At 51.6% G+C, this 18,776-nt stretch overlaps 2 protein-coding genes across 3 annotated transcripts; both read left to right on the top strand.

Annotated features, from left to right (window-relative positions):
- The first annotated feature begins 83 nt into the window (after positions 1 to 83).
- On the top strand, positions 84 to 11,969 carry CNR2 (cannabinoid receptor 2). 2 transcript variants are annotated; one of them, XM_032709899.1, is made up of 2 exons: positions 84 to 6,625; positions 10,605 to 11,969. In XM_032709899.1, the coding sequence occupies exon 2, from the start codon at positions 10,672 to 10,674 to the stop codon at positions 11,719 to 11,721; it is 1,050 nt and encodes a 349-aa protein (XP_032565790.1). In that variant the 5' UTR covers positions 84 to 6,625; positions 10,605 to 10,671; the 3' UTR covers positions 11,722 to 11,969. The 2 variants fall into 2 exon arrangements, with proteins under 2 accessions (XP_032565790.1, XP_032565791.1); XM_032709900.1 differs by lacking the exon at positions 84 to 6,625 and adding an exon at positions 9,681 to 10,287.
- A 1,435-nt stretch (positions 11,970 to 13,404) lies between these two features.
- Positions 13,405 to 18,598, top strand: FUCA1 (alpha-L-fucosidase 1). Its single transcript, XM_032709896.1, has 8 exons — positions 13,405 to 13,756; positions 14,601 to 14,735; positions 14,957 to 15,094; positions 15,678 to 15,783; positions 16,158 to 16,358; positions 16,880 to 17,070; positions 17,653 to 17,752; positions 18,355 to 18,598. The coding sequence occupies exons 1-8, from the start codon at positions 13,413 to 13,415 to the stop codon at positions 18,496 to 18,498; spliced, it is 1,359 nt and encodes a 452-aa protein (XP_032565787.1). The 5' UTR covers positions 13,405 to 13,412; the 3' UTR covers positions 18,499 to 18,598.
- Positions 18,599 to 18,776: the final 178 nt, after the last annotated feature.

The following is an 18,776-nucleotide window of genomic DNA, read 5'->3' on the forward strand; positions in this document are numbered from 1 at the left end:
AGCTCCGCCTGTTGCTAGGCGGGGCCGGGGCAGAGCGGCCGCGGCGCGCGGGCGGGCGGGGCCGCCATTTGAATCCCCTCACGAAGGGCAGCGCGGGAGCGGCTGTGGGGCTTTGTCCCGCCCGGCCTGACCCCTTCGCCGGGTGCCGCCCGAGGGTCCCCGGGCTCCGCTCCACAGCCCCGGGACACGCTGCCAGCAACCCCTCCGCTCAGCCCCGCTCGGGAATTAGCACAACAAAAGGCTGTGGGACACCCGCGCCAGCTGCCGCTTGGGGCTTCAATGATGTAAAATAATTCACACACACACACACAAAAAAAGGAAAAACGCTCAAAAACACACACACGCAACCCGCGGCTGTGCGAGGGGATTCAGCGAACAAAGAGTAAAATCCGGCCCCTCAGAGATCCCGCAGCGCTCTGGTGTCAGAGGGTTCACTGAGCCAATTCCGCACACCTGCGCTTAGTTAAACTATTTAATGTTTAAATTTAAAGTATTAAAAATAGCGTAGAGGGATTTTTTATTTCATGTCAAAATACAGGCAAAAGCTTCCGCGGGTTTAAACTGCTGCTGTGGGAACGCAAAGCCCCTGGCAGCAGCTGCAGTTCGTGTTTATATTCACATCCTCTTACTTATCCTCAAAATATAATTTTACACCCAAACCCACAAGATTTGGCCTTTACAATTATAGGGTGAACAAACATTAAATATATGTTAAAAATTTGCAGGTTTAAGAGTGCTCCCTGCCCACTGCTGAGGGGCCAATTGAGCACTGTACACCACAGTAAGGGCCAAAAAAAAAGAATTTCCGAAGAAAATGGAAAAGAACTAGCTCAGTTCCAGCACCACTAGATCAAAGCAGCAGTTAAAACCAACACATGAACATTCAGATTTTTTTATTTTGAGGTACAGGCAGACCCCTTGGGTTCCTTGAGTTACCCTGCATTTTTAGCTACAAAATGGAAAAAGCTACTCTTTGCTCTTTTATCCCTAAAACATCTAAACCAGAAGTGTTTCCTTACTGATCAGCACCTGGTGTTACGGGGCTGTGACCCACCCCAGGGTCTTCAGGCACTACCAGGATAAGGTAAAGGAGTTTGTATTTGTTATGCAGTTATTAAAAAAACTGCATAACATGTTTAATACATGAGATGTGTTGACATACCCAAGCCCTGACCTTTGTTCATATTCTTTATTGTATGTTTGCACAAACCAAGCTGAAATTACTTTGTTTTCCTCCCTTTGCTTTGGATTTTTTGGCACAATGTTATGGCTGAGATCCTTGTAGCAGCTTTCATTTTAGATAGAAGACAACAATATCTGTTGTAGCCAAACCATTAAGCCTTGAAATTCCACTGATTATCTCAAGCAACTCTCTTATAATGCACATCAGCAGATTTTTGCTTTGGTTCTATCTTTGGTTTATTTCTGCTGAAACAATCTCATCTCAGTGTGTAGATGTTTTCAAGTCAGGACATGTCACTGGGATTAAAAAACAGCATTTTACAGGCTGCAAACGTGCTCCCTTGTCTGGGGAGCAGAACATCCATATACTTTTCAATCCAGATCAAGGATGACACAAGGTCTGGCAGTTTTTCCTCACTGTCTTTGAGAGTTCAAAAAACATCTCGTCTTTCAGAACTGGTTTCGGGGTCGGGCTGACACATTTAGCCTGACAGGAGCAGGAAATGTCAGGGATAAACCAATGCTGTACTTGTGCAGGGGCTGTTCCGCTGAAGCACACTTGGAACCCAGTGACTGCAGTAAATTGTGTTGTTCAGAGTTCAAAATTCACAAAGGGGTATTTTTAAAATCAAAAGGACAGGCAGTCCAGAATATCCCGAACACCACAATGCCCAAATTGCAGTTACCCGTGTTTTACACTTCAGCTGTTGAAGCCTCGGGCTGGTTTTCAATCTTGCAACGGAAGAAAAGGAGATATTCCCAGAGCCATGGTAACCCTGATAGGGATAGAAGCTCTCAAATTCCTACCGTGTCCTGAAGACACAGCACAGACTGAATCCAGGGTTCAGTCCCCCTTATCATCAAAATCTGAGATTCCTTCAAGAGAAGCTACTTCGCTCCTTCAAACAATTATTTTTAACCCCTCTATTTTTTCCAAAGGCCTCAACATAAGACTTCTTGCTCCAAAGCCTGTGACACTACAGTCCCCTCAGGTACTCACAGGTAGTCTGAGGTATTTTAGCTGCCTCCAGGACCATGTTGTGCCCACCCTTCATACCCACACAGCCCTCCAGCTGCCACAGACCAAGCTCCAGAGCCAGGGCAGTGCTTCCAAACCCGACTGTGCTGTGCCACGTGGGGACACGCACTCAGTGACCTCAGCTCCACTACCTCCTCTCACAACATGTACATGGTTTTTCTATTGTGCAAGTGTCTGCTCTGTCAGGATTATTCTGCTTCCTCATGTAATCCAAGGCTTGCTGCAACGAGTACAGACTTTCTTCATGTTCCCAGGGAGCCAGTTTCTGCATTACCCAAATCCTCCTCATCTCCCCACTGTATTTTTGCTGCCACGGTGACAACAATTCAAGCTTTTCCCTGGACACTGCTATTTTTCACTCAGCATCTCCGTTCCCTCTCACAGCAAATGTTAATCCAGCCCAGGGAAGCAGCTCCATCTGTGCTGGCACTGCCACAACCAGCACTTTGAACCGAAGTTCCAGTGAAGACAAAGTCCCTGGAGCTTCATTAGCCCCAAACTGAGCCTCTTCCAGCTGTGGCTGGGATGGGTCTCACCACGTTGGAGCATCTACACGTTCGTGTGTTTGTGGAATGCCAAAACTCCCGCTGGAGGGTTTCAGTGGAATTACCTGTGGTGGATCCTGCAGGAAGTCAGCAGCACGGATGAATCATTTGTTAAGTTAACAGTGAACCGTTGCCCCAGTTCTGTTTTACAGTGACAAGTTGCTGGCACTACGTCACTTTTAGTAAGCCCAAGATGTTTACTTTGTACAGCTATCAGAGCCCCATGACACACTTGAAACTAGTCAGACATTTCCATCTGAGTCAAACATTAAGCAGGGTTTCAATCCATCCAAGTTTCCTCGTGTGAGAAATGTGTTGAGTTTGTATTTTCTTGAAAATCTGCATGAGATCATTGAGTATACAGTAATGTTTAGAATATCCTTTATTCTGTCAGGCAGAGGACTCCTGTTCCTCCTTCAAATAAAGCTCAGGAAATCCACAGCAACGATCTACAGGAACTGGGTGGATATTTGAATCTCTGCAGAGTAAATAGAGAAGAGGAACAAGAACCCCAACGATGCAATAAACTTACGTACTTTAATTGTTTAAAGCTCCTCATAAGAACATTAAATAAAACAAAAGCAGGAGACCTAATGATATTTTCTATGTATCTGTAGACATGAATTAAGTCAGTGTCCACCAGTACCTGGGGTACATCAGCTCCAGAAAATGACATCTGAACTCCATGAATAAAAGCACCTCCAGGCACAACTCCCAAGTCACACCCTGTGTGTTTTCTGTCTCAACAGCTCCCATTCAAACTCCACCAGCCCTGCATCACAGAACCCTGCAGGACCCTTCAGCCCCTTTAAATCAAGACGCCTGGTTCACATCCTATCAGCAGGGATAAGACTGCCACCCTCAACCCTCCTCCTACAGGGCAGCAGAGGAGTTTCTGCAGCAGGAACAGCTCACCTGGGGCACAGGAAGACCCCTTGGACAGGCCCTGTTTGCTCCCAGGAGCAGAATAAGTCTGGGGTTATTTTTTTCTGAGCATTTCCTCTAAGAGTGCAATATAAAGTCACTCACCTGGCTCTGAGTCACACCTTATCAAGGTGAGCAGTGCCTCCACTCCCTGCCCTGTCTGGGCCACCCAGTTTTCAAATTCAGCTTCAGCAAACACAACAGTCAGAGAAATACAAGCAAGTCCTCCCACAAGGCACAGACACCCTTCCTGCCAGGGCTGGTGTCTGAGTGTCCCATCACATGAGCTGTGTCCCAACACAGCCCTGGGGTGTTCCCTCTGCTCTGCAGACAGACACACCACTACTGAGCAACACCAAGCTCACAGTCCCTTTTCCCCAGTGCCTGCACAGCATTTCCTCGACCCTTTCCCCCAACACGCTGCAGGACCAGAGATGGCAGCTCACCAGACACAGCCCCAGCCCCTCCTGCACCCCAGGAAGATGGGCACCCAACAGCCAGACACCTCTGCAGCCAGGGCTACTACCTGTGCAAGGCCCACAAGGAAAGCATCCCTTCCCAAGGCCGTCTGCCCACTTGCCAGTTCTGCTCAGCCTTGGGAGGATCCAGTTCAGCTCCTGGCAGCAAGGCCAGGAGTGCAAAGTGCTGCCAAGACTGCCCCAAAGAGCTCAGCAAACCTCTGCACCACTGTCTGTGCAACAGCTCAGTCACACCTGAATGTGCTTCTGGCTTAAATGCCATAAAACCAGGTACACTGAATTCAGGTAATGCCACCCAGCTGAGCCAGAGGCCACTGAAAGCCAATCCCCTCCCCAGTTTCTGGTGTTCCTTCAGTTCCCAGCAGTTATGATTTGGCTGTGCTTCTGCTTGGGGCCAGCAGATAAAAAAAGGCAAAAGCAGAATGGGAGGGTAAAGCTGATCCCTGACCCCAGATGTTGACCCTGAGTGTTCCCAAAGCAGGGCTATTCCCACCTGGATTAGCTGCAGCCGATGCCAGGGGGAAAAATCCAAGCTAAATAAAAAGCCCTTACATTACAAGTCATCTTTAACGATTTTCCTTTACCCTGTCAGGACAATTTTTGCCATAAATGAGACTCAAAATACAAACTTTTAACTATGCTGCTATAATAATGTTTCTTTCCTGTAACACAGACTGCTGTGACACAACAGTTCTGCCTGCAGACAGAGGAAACTTGGGTCCATATTTCACAGAATCCTGCTGGATGTGAAGCTGTGTCAGAGCAGGGAATGGTTTGGGACTGAGAGCTGCTTTTTGTACTCAGGAATAGTATAAAGCATCTTCCTGTTTCTCACTTGTTCCTTACACTCTCGTAGTTGTTCCTGCAAAGGAAAATTTGTCAGTTCGTGGGAACTGAAATGGAAGCCCTTATTTTTTGAGACCGAGCTGATAACCCACCTCTTCTCCTCCGCTTACACAACAGCACGAGAGGCCTTTCACTGTTATTGTGGTTTCCACACACGAGATCCAGAGAGGGGCTTCCAAACCCGCCCAGCCCTGAGCAGCATCTAAAGGGTCAGGCAGATCCCTGCAGTGTCCAAGCGCCCCGGTGAGCTGGGAATCCCCTTTTCCCGGCCAGGGGCCGAGGGGAAGCGCTGGGTTCCCAATTCTGCCTCTTTTCTCAAGCCTTCACACGCCGATGCCCCGCGAGCGCTGCAGGTTTCCCTGGAGAGGGCAGCCGAGCATCGCTGACCGCCCGAGCTCCGGCTGCCGGGAACCCCCCTGGGCCACAAATAACGGCAGAGGGCAAAGAGGCAAAGCAGGATTCGGAGAGCACGAGGTGTAACTGCTGTTCAAAACCATCCCAGAATGGGGGAACTGGGACCCAAGCAGGAGGGAAGGCTGAGCTCCCACCTGGAGAAGGCAGGTTGCTGGTGCTGAGAAGGGGCTGTGGGATGGCTCTGTAGGGTGGCAGAGCAGGGTAAAGTGCGTCCAGGGGCCAAGGATCACGTCTTTGCTTTGCATCCTGCACTGTGTGTGCTCCCCACTGCAGCGTGGATGGTCTGTACACAACCATATGTGGCCAATTCCTCTGGGATTTGGGGCAAACTTGCCTCCACCCACCGACACAGCGACATTGGCCCTGCTGTCACCCAGCAGCTGTCCCTGCTTTCCAGCAGCACCAGCACAACCTGCCCACACCCAGCTCCAGGCAGCTGCTGCCCAGCCGAGGGGGGGAAGTGGTTATGGGAGGAAGGATGGCTGAGAGCAGGTAGAGCAGTGACTGCAGGCTCTGCAGCCCTGGGTCTGTCCTCACCACGGGATTGTGTCACTGAAGACCTTCCCTTCCTCTTGCAAGAGAGAAAATCAACTCATTCCTCTGGCATTAGCTGAGTGTGTGCACAAAGCAGGGCCTTCCCCACTTTGAGAAGCACAGAGAAGTGAAGTTTGTGCTGTTAACGGGGCTGAAAGACAGTAGATTTCTGAGCTTGCCCTTAAAGCTGCCCTGAAACAGCCAGGTATATGCAGACTTTTCCATATCTGCCTCCTAGGCCTTTTCCTCTCCCTCCTCTTCCACTTCCCCAGAGAAATCAGAAGAGACCCTTGACTGTCTCTTGCCTCAAACGCTGCAGGTACGTGGAAGAATCAGATGGAGTGAGAGAATTGTTTCAGCAAGCCAGGAGCGCTCGAGCGGTTGTGAGATGTGGCAGTAGCAGGCAGAAGAACACAACACCCAAGAGGGAGGGGAAGTGGGGAAGGAAAGATAACCCAACACACATTCACAGAAAGAGCAAGAAAGCAGAGGGAGGACTCGCACTGATGGTTTTCCAGCCCGGGGGAATAAACCAGAGTGGTACAAGAAAGCCAACTGAAAGCAGAAGTGCGTGAGAGGAGAGGGAAGCAGCCGCCACTCGCAGCTGCACGGGCTGCCCTGGGAGCCAGAGGGGTGGGAAGCCCCCGAGCAGCCGCGGGGAGGTGAGTGGTTTGCCTTTGCTGCCCCACAGCATCCGGCAGGGGCCTTTTTCTCACATCAGCCCCCAGAGCCCACACACGGGGCGGGCTGGGGAGGCTCCGCGGCACAGAGAGATTCCTGCGGCTGCTCGGGATGAGCTGCGGCGTGTGGCAAAGGGGGGGAAACTGGTTTTTAGGACGAACTCTTTCTTAAGGAGAGGATGAAAGGTAAGTGCTTAATAGCAGGCTGTGGGGTAAGTCTTTACAGCTGATTTTTGGAAATATTAATGTTGGATGAGTTCATCAGGAACTATGGGGATGGGACGATGGGGAATGGCTTCACGCTGACAGATTTAGACAGGATATTGGGAAGAAATCCTTCCCTGGGAGGGTGGGGAGGCCCTGGCACAGGTTGCCCAGAGAAGCTGTGGCTGCCCCATCCCTGGAAGTGTCCAAGGCCAGGTTGGACGAGGCTTGGAGCAACCTGGGCTAGTGGAAGGTGTCCCTGCCCATGGCAGGGGGTGGCACTGGATGAGCTTCAAGGTCCCTTCCAACCCAACCATTCCATGATTCTGTGTGTCCCAGGTATTTCCAAAAGTCTCACGGGGAGGAGTGTGATGCTGAGCTCAGTGTTTACTCTGACTCTGTGCATGGTGGTTTTGGTGGAGTGAGGGCAGCTCCGTTTTCCCCTGTTTTGTACCCAAACTGGCCCTCACAGGTGCTCTGCACCCACCCCATCCTGGGCTTCAAACACTGTCCCCCCCAGGCAGTCACACGTGGGCAGAGCTGGACTCTGGAAAGAAATAAAGCAAATGATCTTCAGTGTGACATTTGTGCCAGACAGGTCCTACAGCAGGGAGGGAATTCCACTCCCCAGTATTTAATGTGGTCAGAGGGACAGGCTGGGATGAACAGCTATTTCCAAAATAATGGAAAAACTTCTGCTACTAAAACAAGAAATCACAGATAAACCAAAATATTTGTAAAGCAGAAGGTATTTTGCTTTTTCAGCAAGTGAAATATCCAAGCATTAATGACGATTTTTGCAAAAATCATATTAGGGGATCATTTAAGACATTTTATCGTAACGATACATCTCTCAGAAATTCTGAACATGAAATATTCAAGACTTTCAGAGTGCTGCAGGCACAATGCACTGGCTGATTGCAGCAGGAAAACTTAATTTTACATTATCTAAGCAACTGGTATGTAACTTATTAATCACCAGGATGCTGTGATGGCTCTGTAAATGCAGGAGTGGAAGCAGGAATCGTGCTGCTGCATGAGAAGCACTGCAAGTCTGACAGCTGGAATCAATCCCAGCAATGCACTGAGAAGGAAAAGGACTTTTTCATTTGTAAATTTAATTTCCCCCAAAGCCAGTGGAGTTATTAGGCTGGAGTGAGTGGGCTCACAGCAGATCTAATGGAGAGGGAGGTTTCTCTGCTGCTCTGGGCAGAGTTTGCAGTCACTGAGGCTGTATCAGGAATATGTTGCATTCCCAAATGTCATTCCTGGATTCTGTTCCTAATAACTGGGCTCCTCATTTATTCGGGGTGTTGTTTCCTGGGGCTCTGCTGGTGGTGCTGGCACTGTCGGGGGGGGGTTCTCCATTGCAAGGGTGCTTTGTTTTGGCAAAATATTCCCCCCCCAGGAGATCCTGCTGGCAGGAGACACTGTGCCAGACAGAGTTATTCCTGTGCAGAAGCCCAGGGAATCCACATTTGGCTCCTTCCAGGGCACCAGCCCCTCTGTGCCACAGCTCCTGAAGTGAAAGGAGGGTGAGAAGCCACTTTACTCTTTGTTGCTGAGCTGAGCTGTCAGCTGGGACTCCCTGGGCTCCTTGGGCTGGTTGCGGGGCTGGAATTCCCAGGGAGGTGGAGATGCTGCTCCTGGAAAGGGGTTTTCCACCCTGGATGTGGGATTTGCCCGGTGGAGGATGCTGCAGATCAACTCTCCCCAGATAGGGGCTGGTGTGTTTCCCAGGAGCTGAGCTGTGCAGGAGGCAGGGGGCATGAACAAACAAATCCAGGAGCTCATCTGGTGAGAGGGAAATGTCCCCTGGGCACGAAAAAGCAGCTTTATGTCCAAAAAAAAGCAAACAAAAAAGGGGGACAGGCAGTGCAGGAGTTATTTACCATTATAACCAAATTCTCTCCCCAAGCAATGTAATATCAGGGATGGCATTTTGCTGCCTTCAGTCTCTTGCCCAGTGTTCAGCAGTTTTCAAGCTCCTAAGAAAGTTAGCTGGATATTGCACAACTTCAGATTAGAGGATTTATGATGGCCCTGGGAATGCTGGCTGCAGGTAAGGGATGCCAAGGTGATGCTGGAGTCTGCTCAATTAAGGGATGTCTTGGTCTGGATGCTGGAGTTTGGCTGGGGAGGTTTGGATACTCGAGGCAGTTGTTACCCTGGTGGTCCCTGGTGAGCCCTGTGATATGAAAAGTCCATCTGTCTGCTAAAATCCACCTCTCTCTGGAGGGAGAGATGTTGTCAGGTTTAATAACAGCAGTTGGTGATTCCAGCTGCCCGTGTCGTGTTCCTGTGAAGAGCTGCAGGAAACGAGAGCTCTGAGATCTGAGTGCAACATCCCCAGTCCTGTTACCCCATGCCAGGCCCTGATGTAAGAGGAGAGAGACTTGGTGCAACGCTGAGCCACATGTCAGCCAAAGTCCAGGACTCCTCCAGCCTGACATGCCAAGAAATCCAGTTCAGGATAGACCTGCTCTGCCTGTACCACACACCAAACATCCTGGAGCCGCCAATATTCCAGCCCCACAGGCAGCAGGAGTGAAGTGTGGGGCTCAGGCTCTTCTCCAAGACCTCCTGGGCAGCATGTCAAGTACTGAGAAGCTCGAGGGTATTTTGCGACTGCTGCAAACAACAGAACCGGGGATGAGTGTCAGGGAAACCAGTGGGGAAGGAAGTCACGGGGTCAGGTATAAAATACGTGTCAGATGTTGTGGATGGAGGTTTGTTGGTCAGTGCTGGCTGTTGTCACCTCTACAAACAGCTGCTGCCTTTGCTGGATTTCCCAAAACAGGCAGAGAAACCACAGGTGGTGGATTACAGGTGGCTGGAGCCCCCAGCCCAGCAGCCCAGCCCTTGCCCTGCTCCCCAGGGAGCTGTGGCTGTCACAGTCCCAGCTGTGCCTCACGTGTTTGGCACATTGCCCCTTTCAAAAAAGAGCTGAGGGGAAGGAGAGATAGTGACTTGTTTGTTCTGGGGAAAAGGTAATGCTGTCAGGTCAGTGCTCTCCTCCAGCAGTGGGAACTCATGGTCCCATTGCCTGAATAAAGGATTCTGGACACTCAAAGCCAGGCAGATGCTTTCTAGAATGGGGTCCTGTCCTGTGGGACTTTCCAGCAGATGCTTGGCACTTGGAACACATCATCTTGCTGTAAATCAGGCAGGTTTAGTGTATCCCAGAGCTGCCTCTTCAACTGCTCTCTGTAGCCTTTGTTCCCTGTAACCTGGGGCAGCACAACTGAGCCCTCAGTGGAAGTGCACTTGGTTTAAACACCAGTGTAACCCACAGCAAGGATGGGAGAAAACAACCTGAAGGACAAGCCCCTCAGTGTGAGGAAGATGAAAGGGGTTAAATGCATCGAGCTGCAGAAGTGGAGAGAAAAACCCAACTCTGCTGCCACAGAGTGACCTGAGCAGTGAATCCTGGAGGACTGGTGAGAACTGGCCCAGGATCTGTGCAATTCCCAGTGTTGCTGCTTCCCTCTTGTGGTGAGGAACCAGGACGGGAATGGATGTGGTGCAGACGTTGTACCCATGGGCTGTGACAGTTGGGGCTCAGCTACATCACCAGACAAAGCCTGGATCTCTGCTGGGAAAGGGTGGAAGTTGGCTCCAGCATTTGGGATGTGGACCAGAAAATAGGTCCCCATGGGCTATTTTCCTTTTGCTCGCTTCCCTCTAAAGGGGGGGATGTGTCTGGGTTGAATTTATTGCCTGTTGTGTAAGTCCTCTTCCCCTCTACCTTTTTCAGAGCATCTGAGGAAGAGCAGAAGGAAGCAGGAAGGCTCTCTGTGAGCTCCTAGCTCCAGTTAACAACCATGGATATTTGTAAGATTCCTGAAAACGCCTCCAAGTGCAGCGGGAGCACCATGGAGTGCTTCATGGTGCTCAGCACACAGGCACAGAAGATAAGCATTGCCACCCTGTGCTGCCTCTTTGGGACACTGTGTGTTTTCGAGAACTCCTTGGTGCTGTACTTGATCTTCTCTTCCCCCAGGACCAGGAAAAAGCCTTCCTACATCTTCATCAGCAGCCTGGCCCTGGCTGACATCCTGGCCAGCATCATCTTTGTCTGCAGCTTTGTGAACTTCCACGTGTTCAACGGAACTGGTTTCTCCAAGGAGGCGTTCCTGCTGCAGCTGGGAGGGGTGAACACCTCCTTCTCTGCCTCCCTCAGCAGCCTGCTGCTCACAGCCCTGGACCGCTACGTCTCCATCAGCCGACCCTCCGAGTACAAGCTCCTGATGACGAGGAGAAGAGCCTGGATAGCCCTGGGAGTGCTCTGGGCCACCTGCGCCGCCGTGGCTTCCCTGCCCCTCCTGGGCTGGAACTGCTGCACGCTGGACTCCTCCTGCTCCGAGCTGTTCCCCTTCGTGGACAACAACTACCTGTCGGGCTGGGTGTGCCTCACCCTGCTCCTGCTGGGCTGCATCGTCTACGCCTACGCCCACGTGCTGTGGAGGGCCCACCAGCACGTGGCCTACATGGAGCAGCACCAGGCACAGGCCGGGAAGCAGAACACCCGCATGAGGATGGACGTGAGGCTGGCCAAGACCCTGGTCATGGTGCTGGCTGTCCTCGTGCTCTGCTGGTCCCCCGTCCTCGTGCTCATGATCTACAGCTTCTTCTCCAGGCTGAGCGACCGCCTGCGCAAGGTGTTCGCCTTCTGCAGCACCCTCTGCCTGCTCAACTCCATGGTGAACCCCATCATTTACGCCCTGCGGAGCAAGGAGCTGAATTCCTCCCTGAGGAGGGTGTTTTCTCACTTCAGGAGGCAGCTGAAGGCCCCTGAGGAGAGCCCGGAGGCTGAGAGCACCCACAGGTCCTCCGTGGTAGAGACCGTCTGCGAGGACGTGCACGTGACGTAAGGGAGGCATCTGTGGGAGACCCGTGAACTCAGGCTGGCAGAAACAGCCTGGATCACTTTCCTGTTTCTTTTCTCTTCTGATGGAGGACCTGGGAGATGAGGATCAGCTGCCTGCCATGGAGACAGCTCCCGCTGATATTGTCCTTCAATGCTGGGACATGAAGCGCACGGACTTTGCCCTCAGGCACATGGTGGGATTGTTGGGGTGTCCTGTGCAGGAGCTGGACTTGATGATCCTTGCTGGTCCCTTCCAACCCAGGATATTCCATGATTCTGTGATTCTACCACCTCCTGCCAGGGGAGGTTCAGGTTGGACATCAGGAGGAATTTCTTCACTGGAAGGGTTAAACACTGGAAGGGGCTGCCCAGGGAGGTGGTGGAGTCCCCATCCCTGGATGTGTCCAAGGAACACTGGACGTGGCACTCAGTGCTCTGGGCTGGGTGACAAGGTGGGGATTGGTCAAAGATTGGACTCAGTGATCTTGGAAGTCTTTTCCCATCTAAATGATTCTGTGATTCTATAACTTACACAGGCAGCCAGTCCCCAGGCTGCAGAGTTACCAGTGACAGCCACGAGACAGTGGATAAAACCATGTCCCAGAACAGCAGATCCTAATATTTTATGACAATTCCCCCTGCCTGTCCACCAGTAACCCCTAATGTGTTTTTATCACATTCAGTGGTGTCTTCCTTACACTCCTTAACACAGAGGTAACATCAAGTAAACCCCTCCACAGACCTTCAGGTCCTCCAGAAATCCCCAGGGATCACATAATCTCTCTAAACCCCTTCACTGGGCACAGGCAGAGCCGTGCCAGCACCATCAGCAGAGTGCTGAGAGCACATGAGGCAGAGGTGCATCTATTTAATACCAGACTCTGGGGTTGTGTATGTGCAGCACAGTGACAAAAAAAGTCCTCATGTCCTGGCAAAGGTGACAGAGAACAACACAAAGTCCTGATGAGCTCCCACTGGCAGGGAATGCCTGGCTGGATCCCACAGGAGCAGGATGGCAGCAGCAGGAGGTACCTTGGCTCTTCCTAGGAAAGGTGCAGATGGTTCCTCTGGACTTGCAGACAGCCTTGGCCAATTGTGTCTCACAGCATTTGGGACCATGTTGATTTTAGCATCCAATCATGAAAAACTGGAATGTTCTCACTGTGGTTTATGGACTCAGCCATAGCTGGGGCAGACAGGACCCTGCAGCTACCACATTTCTTCCAGCAAATTCCAGGAGAGCTGACCTAACCACGCAGTGTTTGGTGGATGTTACGTGATTAAACATTACAGCCACTTCTCATGTTTTATTTCTGTTTCTTCCCTGGTGCATAAACACCTCCAGTTCACAAGGCCGTTCACTCAGATTTAACACAGGCAGGTTTAGTTAGTTAGAATAAATGAGGGAAGTGCTCCGTGACTCTGGCAAAACCTGGGGAACGTGGGAAGCTACAGGCGGTCTGGCAAGACAGGAGCAGGGAGCACGGGGCTAACCAAGGGGGACGCGGTTGCAGCACCGAGGCTGCCAGAGCTCAAGGAGCATTTGGCGTGACCCTCGGGGATGTTCCTGCGCGGGGCTAAGGGTTGGATCGGGCATCCCTGAGGGAATGTCGCGGACCGCAGCCTCGAACCCGCGGCCCCGCGGTCCCGCCGTTGCCCCGGTCCCCACGGCGTCGGCCGTGACGTCACGGGGCCATGGCGGCGGGCGCGGTGCTGTGCGTGGCGGCCGCGCTCGGGCCGTGCCTGGCGGCCCCTCCGTACCGCCCCGACTGGGGCAGCCTGGACGCGCGCCCGCTGCCGGCCTGGTTCGACCGCGCCAAGGTCGGCGTGTTCGTGCACTGGGGGGTGTTCTCGGTGCCCGCCTGGGGCTCCGAGTGGTTCTGGTGGCACTGGCAGGGCCAGCGCGATGCCGCCTACGAGCGCTTCATGCGGACCCGGTTCCCGCCCGGCACCTCTTACGCCGAGTTCGCCCCCCATTTCACCGCCTATGACTTCCAGCCCCGGCAGTGGGCAGAGCTCTTCTGGCGGGCAGGGGCCAGGTCGGCGGCTGGGGCTGGCTGGGGTGGGGTCCCTGAGGGGATGGGGAGGATCTGGGGGTTCCTGAGGGGACAGGGGGTCCCTGAGGGAATGAGTGCTATGGCCAGGGGTTCCTGAGGGAATAGGGGCTGGATCTGGGGGTCCCTGAGGGAATGGAGGAGTCCCTGAGGGAATGGGTGCCTGGCCATGGGTTCCTGAGGGGCTGGGGAGGGTCTGAGGGTCCCTGAGGGGAAAGGGGGTGCCTGAGGGGATGGGTGGTGGATCTAGAAGTCCCTGAGAGAACAGGGGGTCCCTGGGGGAACAGGATGGGGTCTGAGGGTCCCTGAGGGGATGGGGAGGGTCTGGGGGTCTCTGAGGTGATGAGGGGGTCCCTGAGGGAATAAGTACCATGGCCATGAGTCCCTGAGGGGATGGGAGGGTCTGGGCATCCCTGGGGGTATAGAGGAGCCATTTCTGGGAATGTCTGAGGGTTGGAGGTCCGTGGTGACCGAGCAGAGAGGGGACCCATGTCCGGGGGTCCCTGAGTCCCTGGAGAGGCCCAGAGAGGATGGGGGCACTGTGCCTGGGGTCCCCAAGAGGCTGCAGGGGTCCCTGAGGGGATGGCTCAATGCCCAGAGTGCTGAGGAGATGACTGGTCTTGCTGCTTCCTAAGTCTCGATTGTTCATTCTTCTCCAGCATTAAAATCCACTTAAAACCTCTGTTATTCTTGTAGTTGCTTCTAAATTTGAAGGGTAGTGGCAGAGAGCTCCTCGCAGTGTGGTTATCCAGTCCCTGGCTGTTTTAGTGACTGTGGAATATCTCAGCTGTCCCCTTGCCATCCTGATCAAAACTTTTTTTCCCCTCAGGTACGTGGTCCTGACCACAAAGCACCACGAAGGCTTCACCAACTGGGGGTCGCCCAGGTCCTGGAACTGGAATTCTGTGGATGTAGGTCCCCACCGAGACCTCGTAGGAGAGCTGGGAGAAGCCCTCAGGGAGAGGTATGGCACTGCCAAACTGCTGTTCTGTCAGCTGAATCAGTTGTTAGGGGTTTTTTTTTTGCATAGTATTGCAGTGAATCCTCCTGGCTGTGCTGACAAACAGCAGAAAATGATGAGTTTAGGGTGAAAAACCTAGTGCTTGCAAATAATGAAATATAATAATGCCAGTGGTTCTTAATCCCCACTGGAGCCTAACTCTTCCCTCTGTTTCTGTCCTTCAGGAGCCTACGCTATGGGCTGTATCACTCCCTCATGGAGTGGTTTAACCCACTCTATCTTGCTGACAAAAAAAATGGCTTCAAGACCCAGAACTTTGTTACAAAGAAGATGATGCCAGAACTTTATGATCTCGTGTTAAAGTAAGAGCTACAGCCAGTTCAGAACCGTGAGCACTTCCTGGTTCCAGAGAAGAGAATGTTAATTTTTGCCGAGGCATATCTCATTACTAACCATTAGAAAATGGGTTCACATTTGTCCTGTGAACAGTCTAATCTGTAGAATAAGGTAGGGACAAATTTTTCATGGAAAAACAATTCCCTGTAATCCTGCCTTTGTGCAGGGTGGCTGGAAGTGGAGTAACCTACCTGGTATTTGTAGAGTAGAAGAGTGATTTCACTGTGGATTTACATCCTTGCCTTGCTTCCCCTTTCTGACAAAAATACCAGGCTTGGGCACATGTTGCTCAGAAAGGCTGTTGTCCCAGCTCGAGAGTGTGCCTCAGAATTGCCTTTGAGATGCCAAATTCTGGTTTTTTGGAAGAACTGCATCCTCTCTTGAGCTGTGCAACAACCTCCCTTAGAGCTCTGTGTGAAGCAGAAAGCGAAGCAAAACCCCCTGGTGATGTCAGGCAGTGGGAAGGGGAAGTAAAATGATGTCAGATACAGGAAACACAGTGTGGCAGGAGGAAATGAGCCATTTTGAGATAACATTTATCTCTCTTAGATACAAACCAGACTTGATTTGGTCGGATGGAGACTGGGAAGCTCCAGATTCATACTGGAATTCCACCTCTTTCCTTGCCTGGCTCTATAACGACAGTCCCGTCAAGGTACCAGTGTCTGCTGTCCCTCCTCGTGTGGGTGTGGGAGGTCTGGCAGCAGAGAGATGTGTGATAACACCAAAAACCCGCCTGGCAGATGCCACATGTGTTTTATTCTTCCACAAAACCCAAGAAGGCCCCACAGTGCTCCTGTGAGGAGCTCCACTGTCCTTTGCAGCACTGCCTGAGAGAACAGAGAGGGGCTCTCCCAGAGAGGGACTCGGCCTTCTCAGGAGGATTCTCTCTTTCAATACACAGGGAATTTTAATTTTAGGTGTTTACCTCCTCACTTGGACGCCTTTGCTGGCTTAGGGGGGGGGGATTGCAGGTGGAACAATCCAAGACAAAGCGTTCTCTGCCCTGAGCTGAGTGTGTTCCCTCAGGACAGCGTCGTCGTTAACGACCGGTGGTGTGACCGCTGCTCGTGCCGGCACGGAGGGTTCTACAACTGTGCTGACAAATACAAGCCAGGCACTCTGCCAGCTCACAAGTGGGAGATGTGCTCCTCCATTGACAAGCTGTCCTGGGGCTACCGGAGCAACATGAGCATCGCTGAGGTCATGGATGAAGCAAGTATCATTGAGGTGAGGAAGCTGAAATCATAACAGATATGGGGGAAAAACTGAGAACTAGAGGTTCCCTTCATCCCCCTACTTGCCAAAAGAGTTGTCATGTGTTCCATACACTCAGGCTGGAGTTAAGGAGCAGTTGATGAGTGCCGTCATTCATATTTAGGTACAGTGATGTTCTAAATAAGATCTAGTCTATAACGGGAAAATAATATATTTCATGGGAAATATTGACACATTTTCAGATATGCTAGATATTTTTATTCCAACTTGTAACATTATTTCATGATCTGAAGGCAATCATACTTTAATCAAACCAATTTCCAGAGCTGATTATGCCTTGAACAGGCTGGGCTGTGTAAATACTGCCCTTCATTTAATCTACTGAGCCATTAGCTCAAGTGTCATAGATGATTGAATTGCTGTGAGAAAGAAGCAGCATGGGGCAGGAGAAAAGAAACACCAAACCAAAAGGTGTTTCTGTGTTCTCAGAGGGGAAGATGATGCAGCTTGTTACCTTGGTTTGTCTGCCACAGGAGCTGGTGCAGACTGTGAGCTTGGGAGGCAACTACCTTCTCAACGTGGGACCTACCAAAGAAGGGGTGATTGTACCCATCTTCCAAGAAAGACTCCTGGCCCTTGGGAGGTGGCTGGACACCAATGGGGAGGCAATTTATGAATCCCAGCCTTGGAGAGTGCAGATGGAGAACAGCACAGACACAGTCTGGTAAGGATTCTGCTGCTCAGCACCACCCGGGCTGGGACTTCCACAGCTGACATTTATTTCTTATTTGTTCTCACATTTGGCACACTCTGAACCGTTGCCATCAGGTACACATGGTGTTTAGGTAATATCCTACAGTTGGAACATTCTGTTACTGCCCCAGGCTGTTACCTAAGGAATATCTTGCTTGAAAGAAGAGAATACAAATTAGGACATCACCTATCTTGCTTGAATTGTTAAAAAACAATCCTTCCTTTAAAAAAAATGTCAGGACTGCTTTAGGTGGTGGTTCTGGCCAGAAATCTCTACAAACTGGAGTTGTTTTTTGTTTCCTCAAGAGTGTTCAGTGTGGAAATGCAGAGCAGTGATGGGGATGAGGCTGAGGCCAGGACACGTTCACAGATGACGTTTGCACACATGGACTTTGTTTGGGTTTCATCAGCCAGCGCTGACGGGCTGATGGTGGGTCCAAAGTGACAGGGTTTGGAATGAGGGGAAAGTAGGTGACCCCTGTGTGGTGACAGGTGAGCTGGTGTTCTCGTGCCTGGCACTGCCGTGGGGCTCCTGACCCTGCTTGTCCCACAGGTACACCTCCAAGGGACAGGTCGTCTATGCCATCTTCCTGCTCTGGCCTCGGGACAGCGTTTTGAAGCTCTGCTCGCCCATTCCATGCCCAGCCACACAAGTAAGGAACCTGAAAAACAGATAACACACACTGAGAGCATATTTTGGGTGTTTTATAGGCTGGGAAGGGCCAGTCTGGCTTCATTTGGGAACTGGGGAGAGCAGGAGAGTTGTGTGCTCTGGCCTCCCTCCAGATCCTTGCAGCATCCCGGGCTATTCCGTGGTTCACTGAACATGGAATATTGGACAGGAGTTGCCAGGACAGGCTCATAGCTGCCATGGAAGAGGCAGATTATTCTCCCCTGGAATCTTCCGGTCCTGCTGATGCAGGGAGGGGAAGTAAATAAATATCCAGCCTCACCCAGGGATGGCTGTTCCTGCACCTCAGGCTGTGCTCAGGGGCACTGACCTGCTCATGGCAAGTGTCACCCTGACGCAAATGCTCCAGTGCCCGTTGCTCTAAACAAACAGAGGCGAAGCCTCAGTAACAAACAAACCCACAAACAACCAACAAACATCAAATGTTTGGCCTCAAAACATCCCGAGTGCCACCTCCTGTGCCCTGTGAATGGCGGGTGGGGATGAATGGGAGATGCTCTGGGGTGTGCACAGGGGGCCTGTGTGAGCTCCAGCTGATTGATTGTCCCCTGCCCTCCTCTGCAGGTGACCATGCTGGGATATGCAGGGACCCTGAAGTGGCAGGAAGGAACCCCAGGGAAAGGGCTGCTCATCACCCTGCCCTACATGCTGCCATCTCCTCTCCCCCCTCAGTCTGGCTGGGCCCTGAAGCTCGAGGGTGTGTTGTGACAGCTGTGGGATGGGCACAGCATCTCCCAGTGCCTTTCTTTTTGACTGAACCCAAGAGGATTTTTCATTTATTGTTGAATAAATAATGTTTCACTTAAGAGAAGGTCTCCTCTAATCCCTTCTGCCTTGTATTCCCTTGGTGTTGATTGGAACAGTTGTGATCACCTGCTTTCATCACAAATAAATACAACAGAAGCTTGTTGGAAGAGATCTACACAAAAACCATAATCTAATACAAATCTGTCCACAAACTTTTACTTATATCCTGTGGGGACAGC

Source organism: Chiroxiphia lanceolata, chromosome 24, assembly GCF_009829145.1.
Source record: "Chiroxiphia lanceolata isolate bChiLan1 chromosome 24, bChiLan1.pri, whole genome shotgun sequence".
NCBI classification, from domain to species: Eukaryota; Metazoa; Chordata; class Aves; order Passeriformes; family Pipridae; genus Chiroxiphia; species Chiroxiphia lanceolata.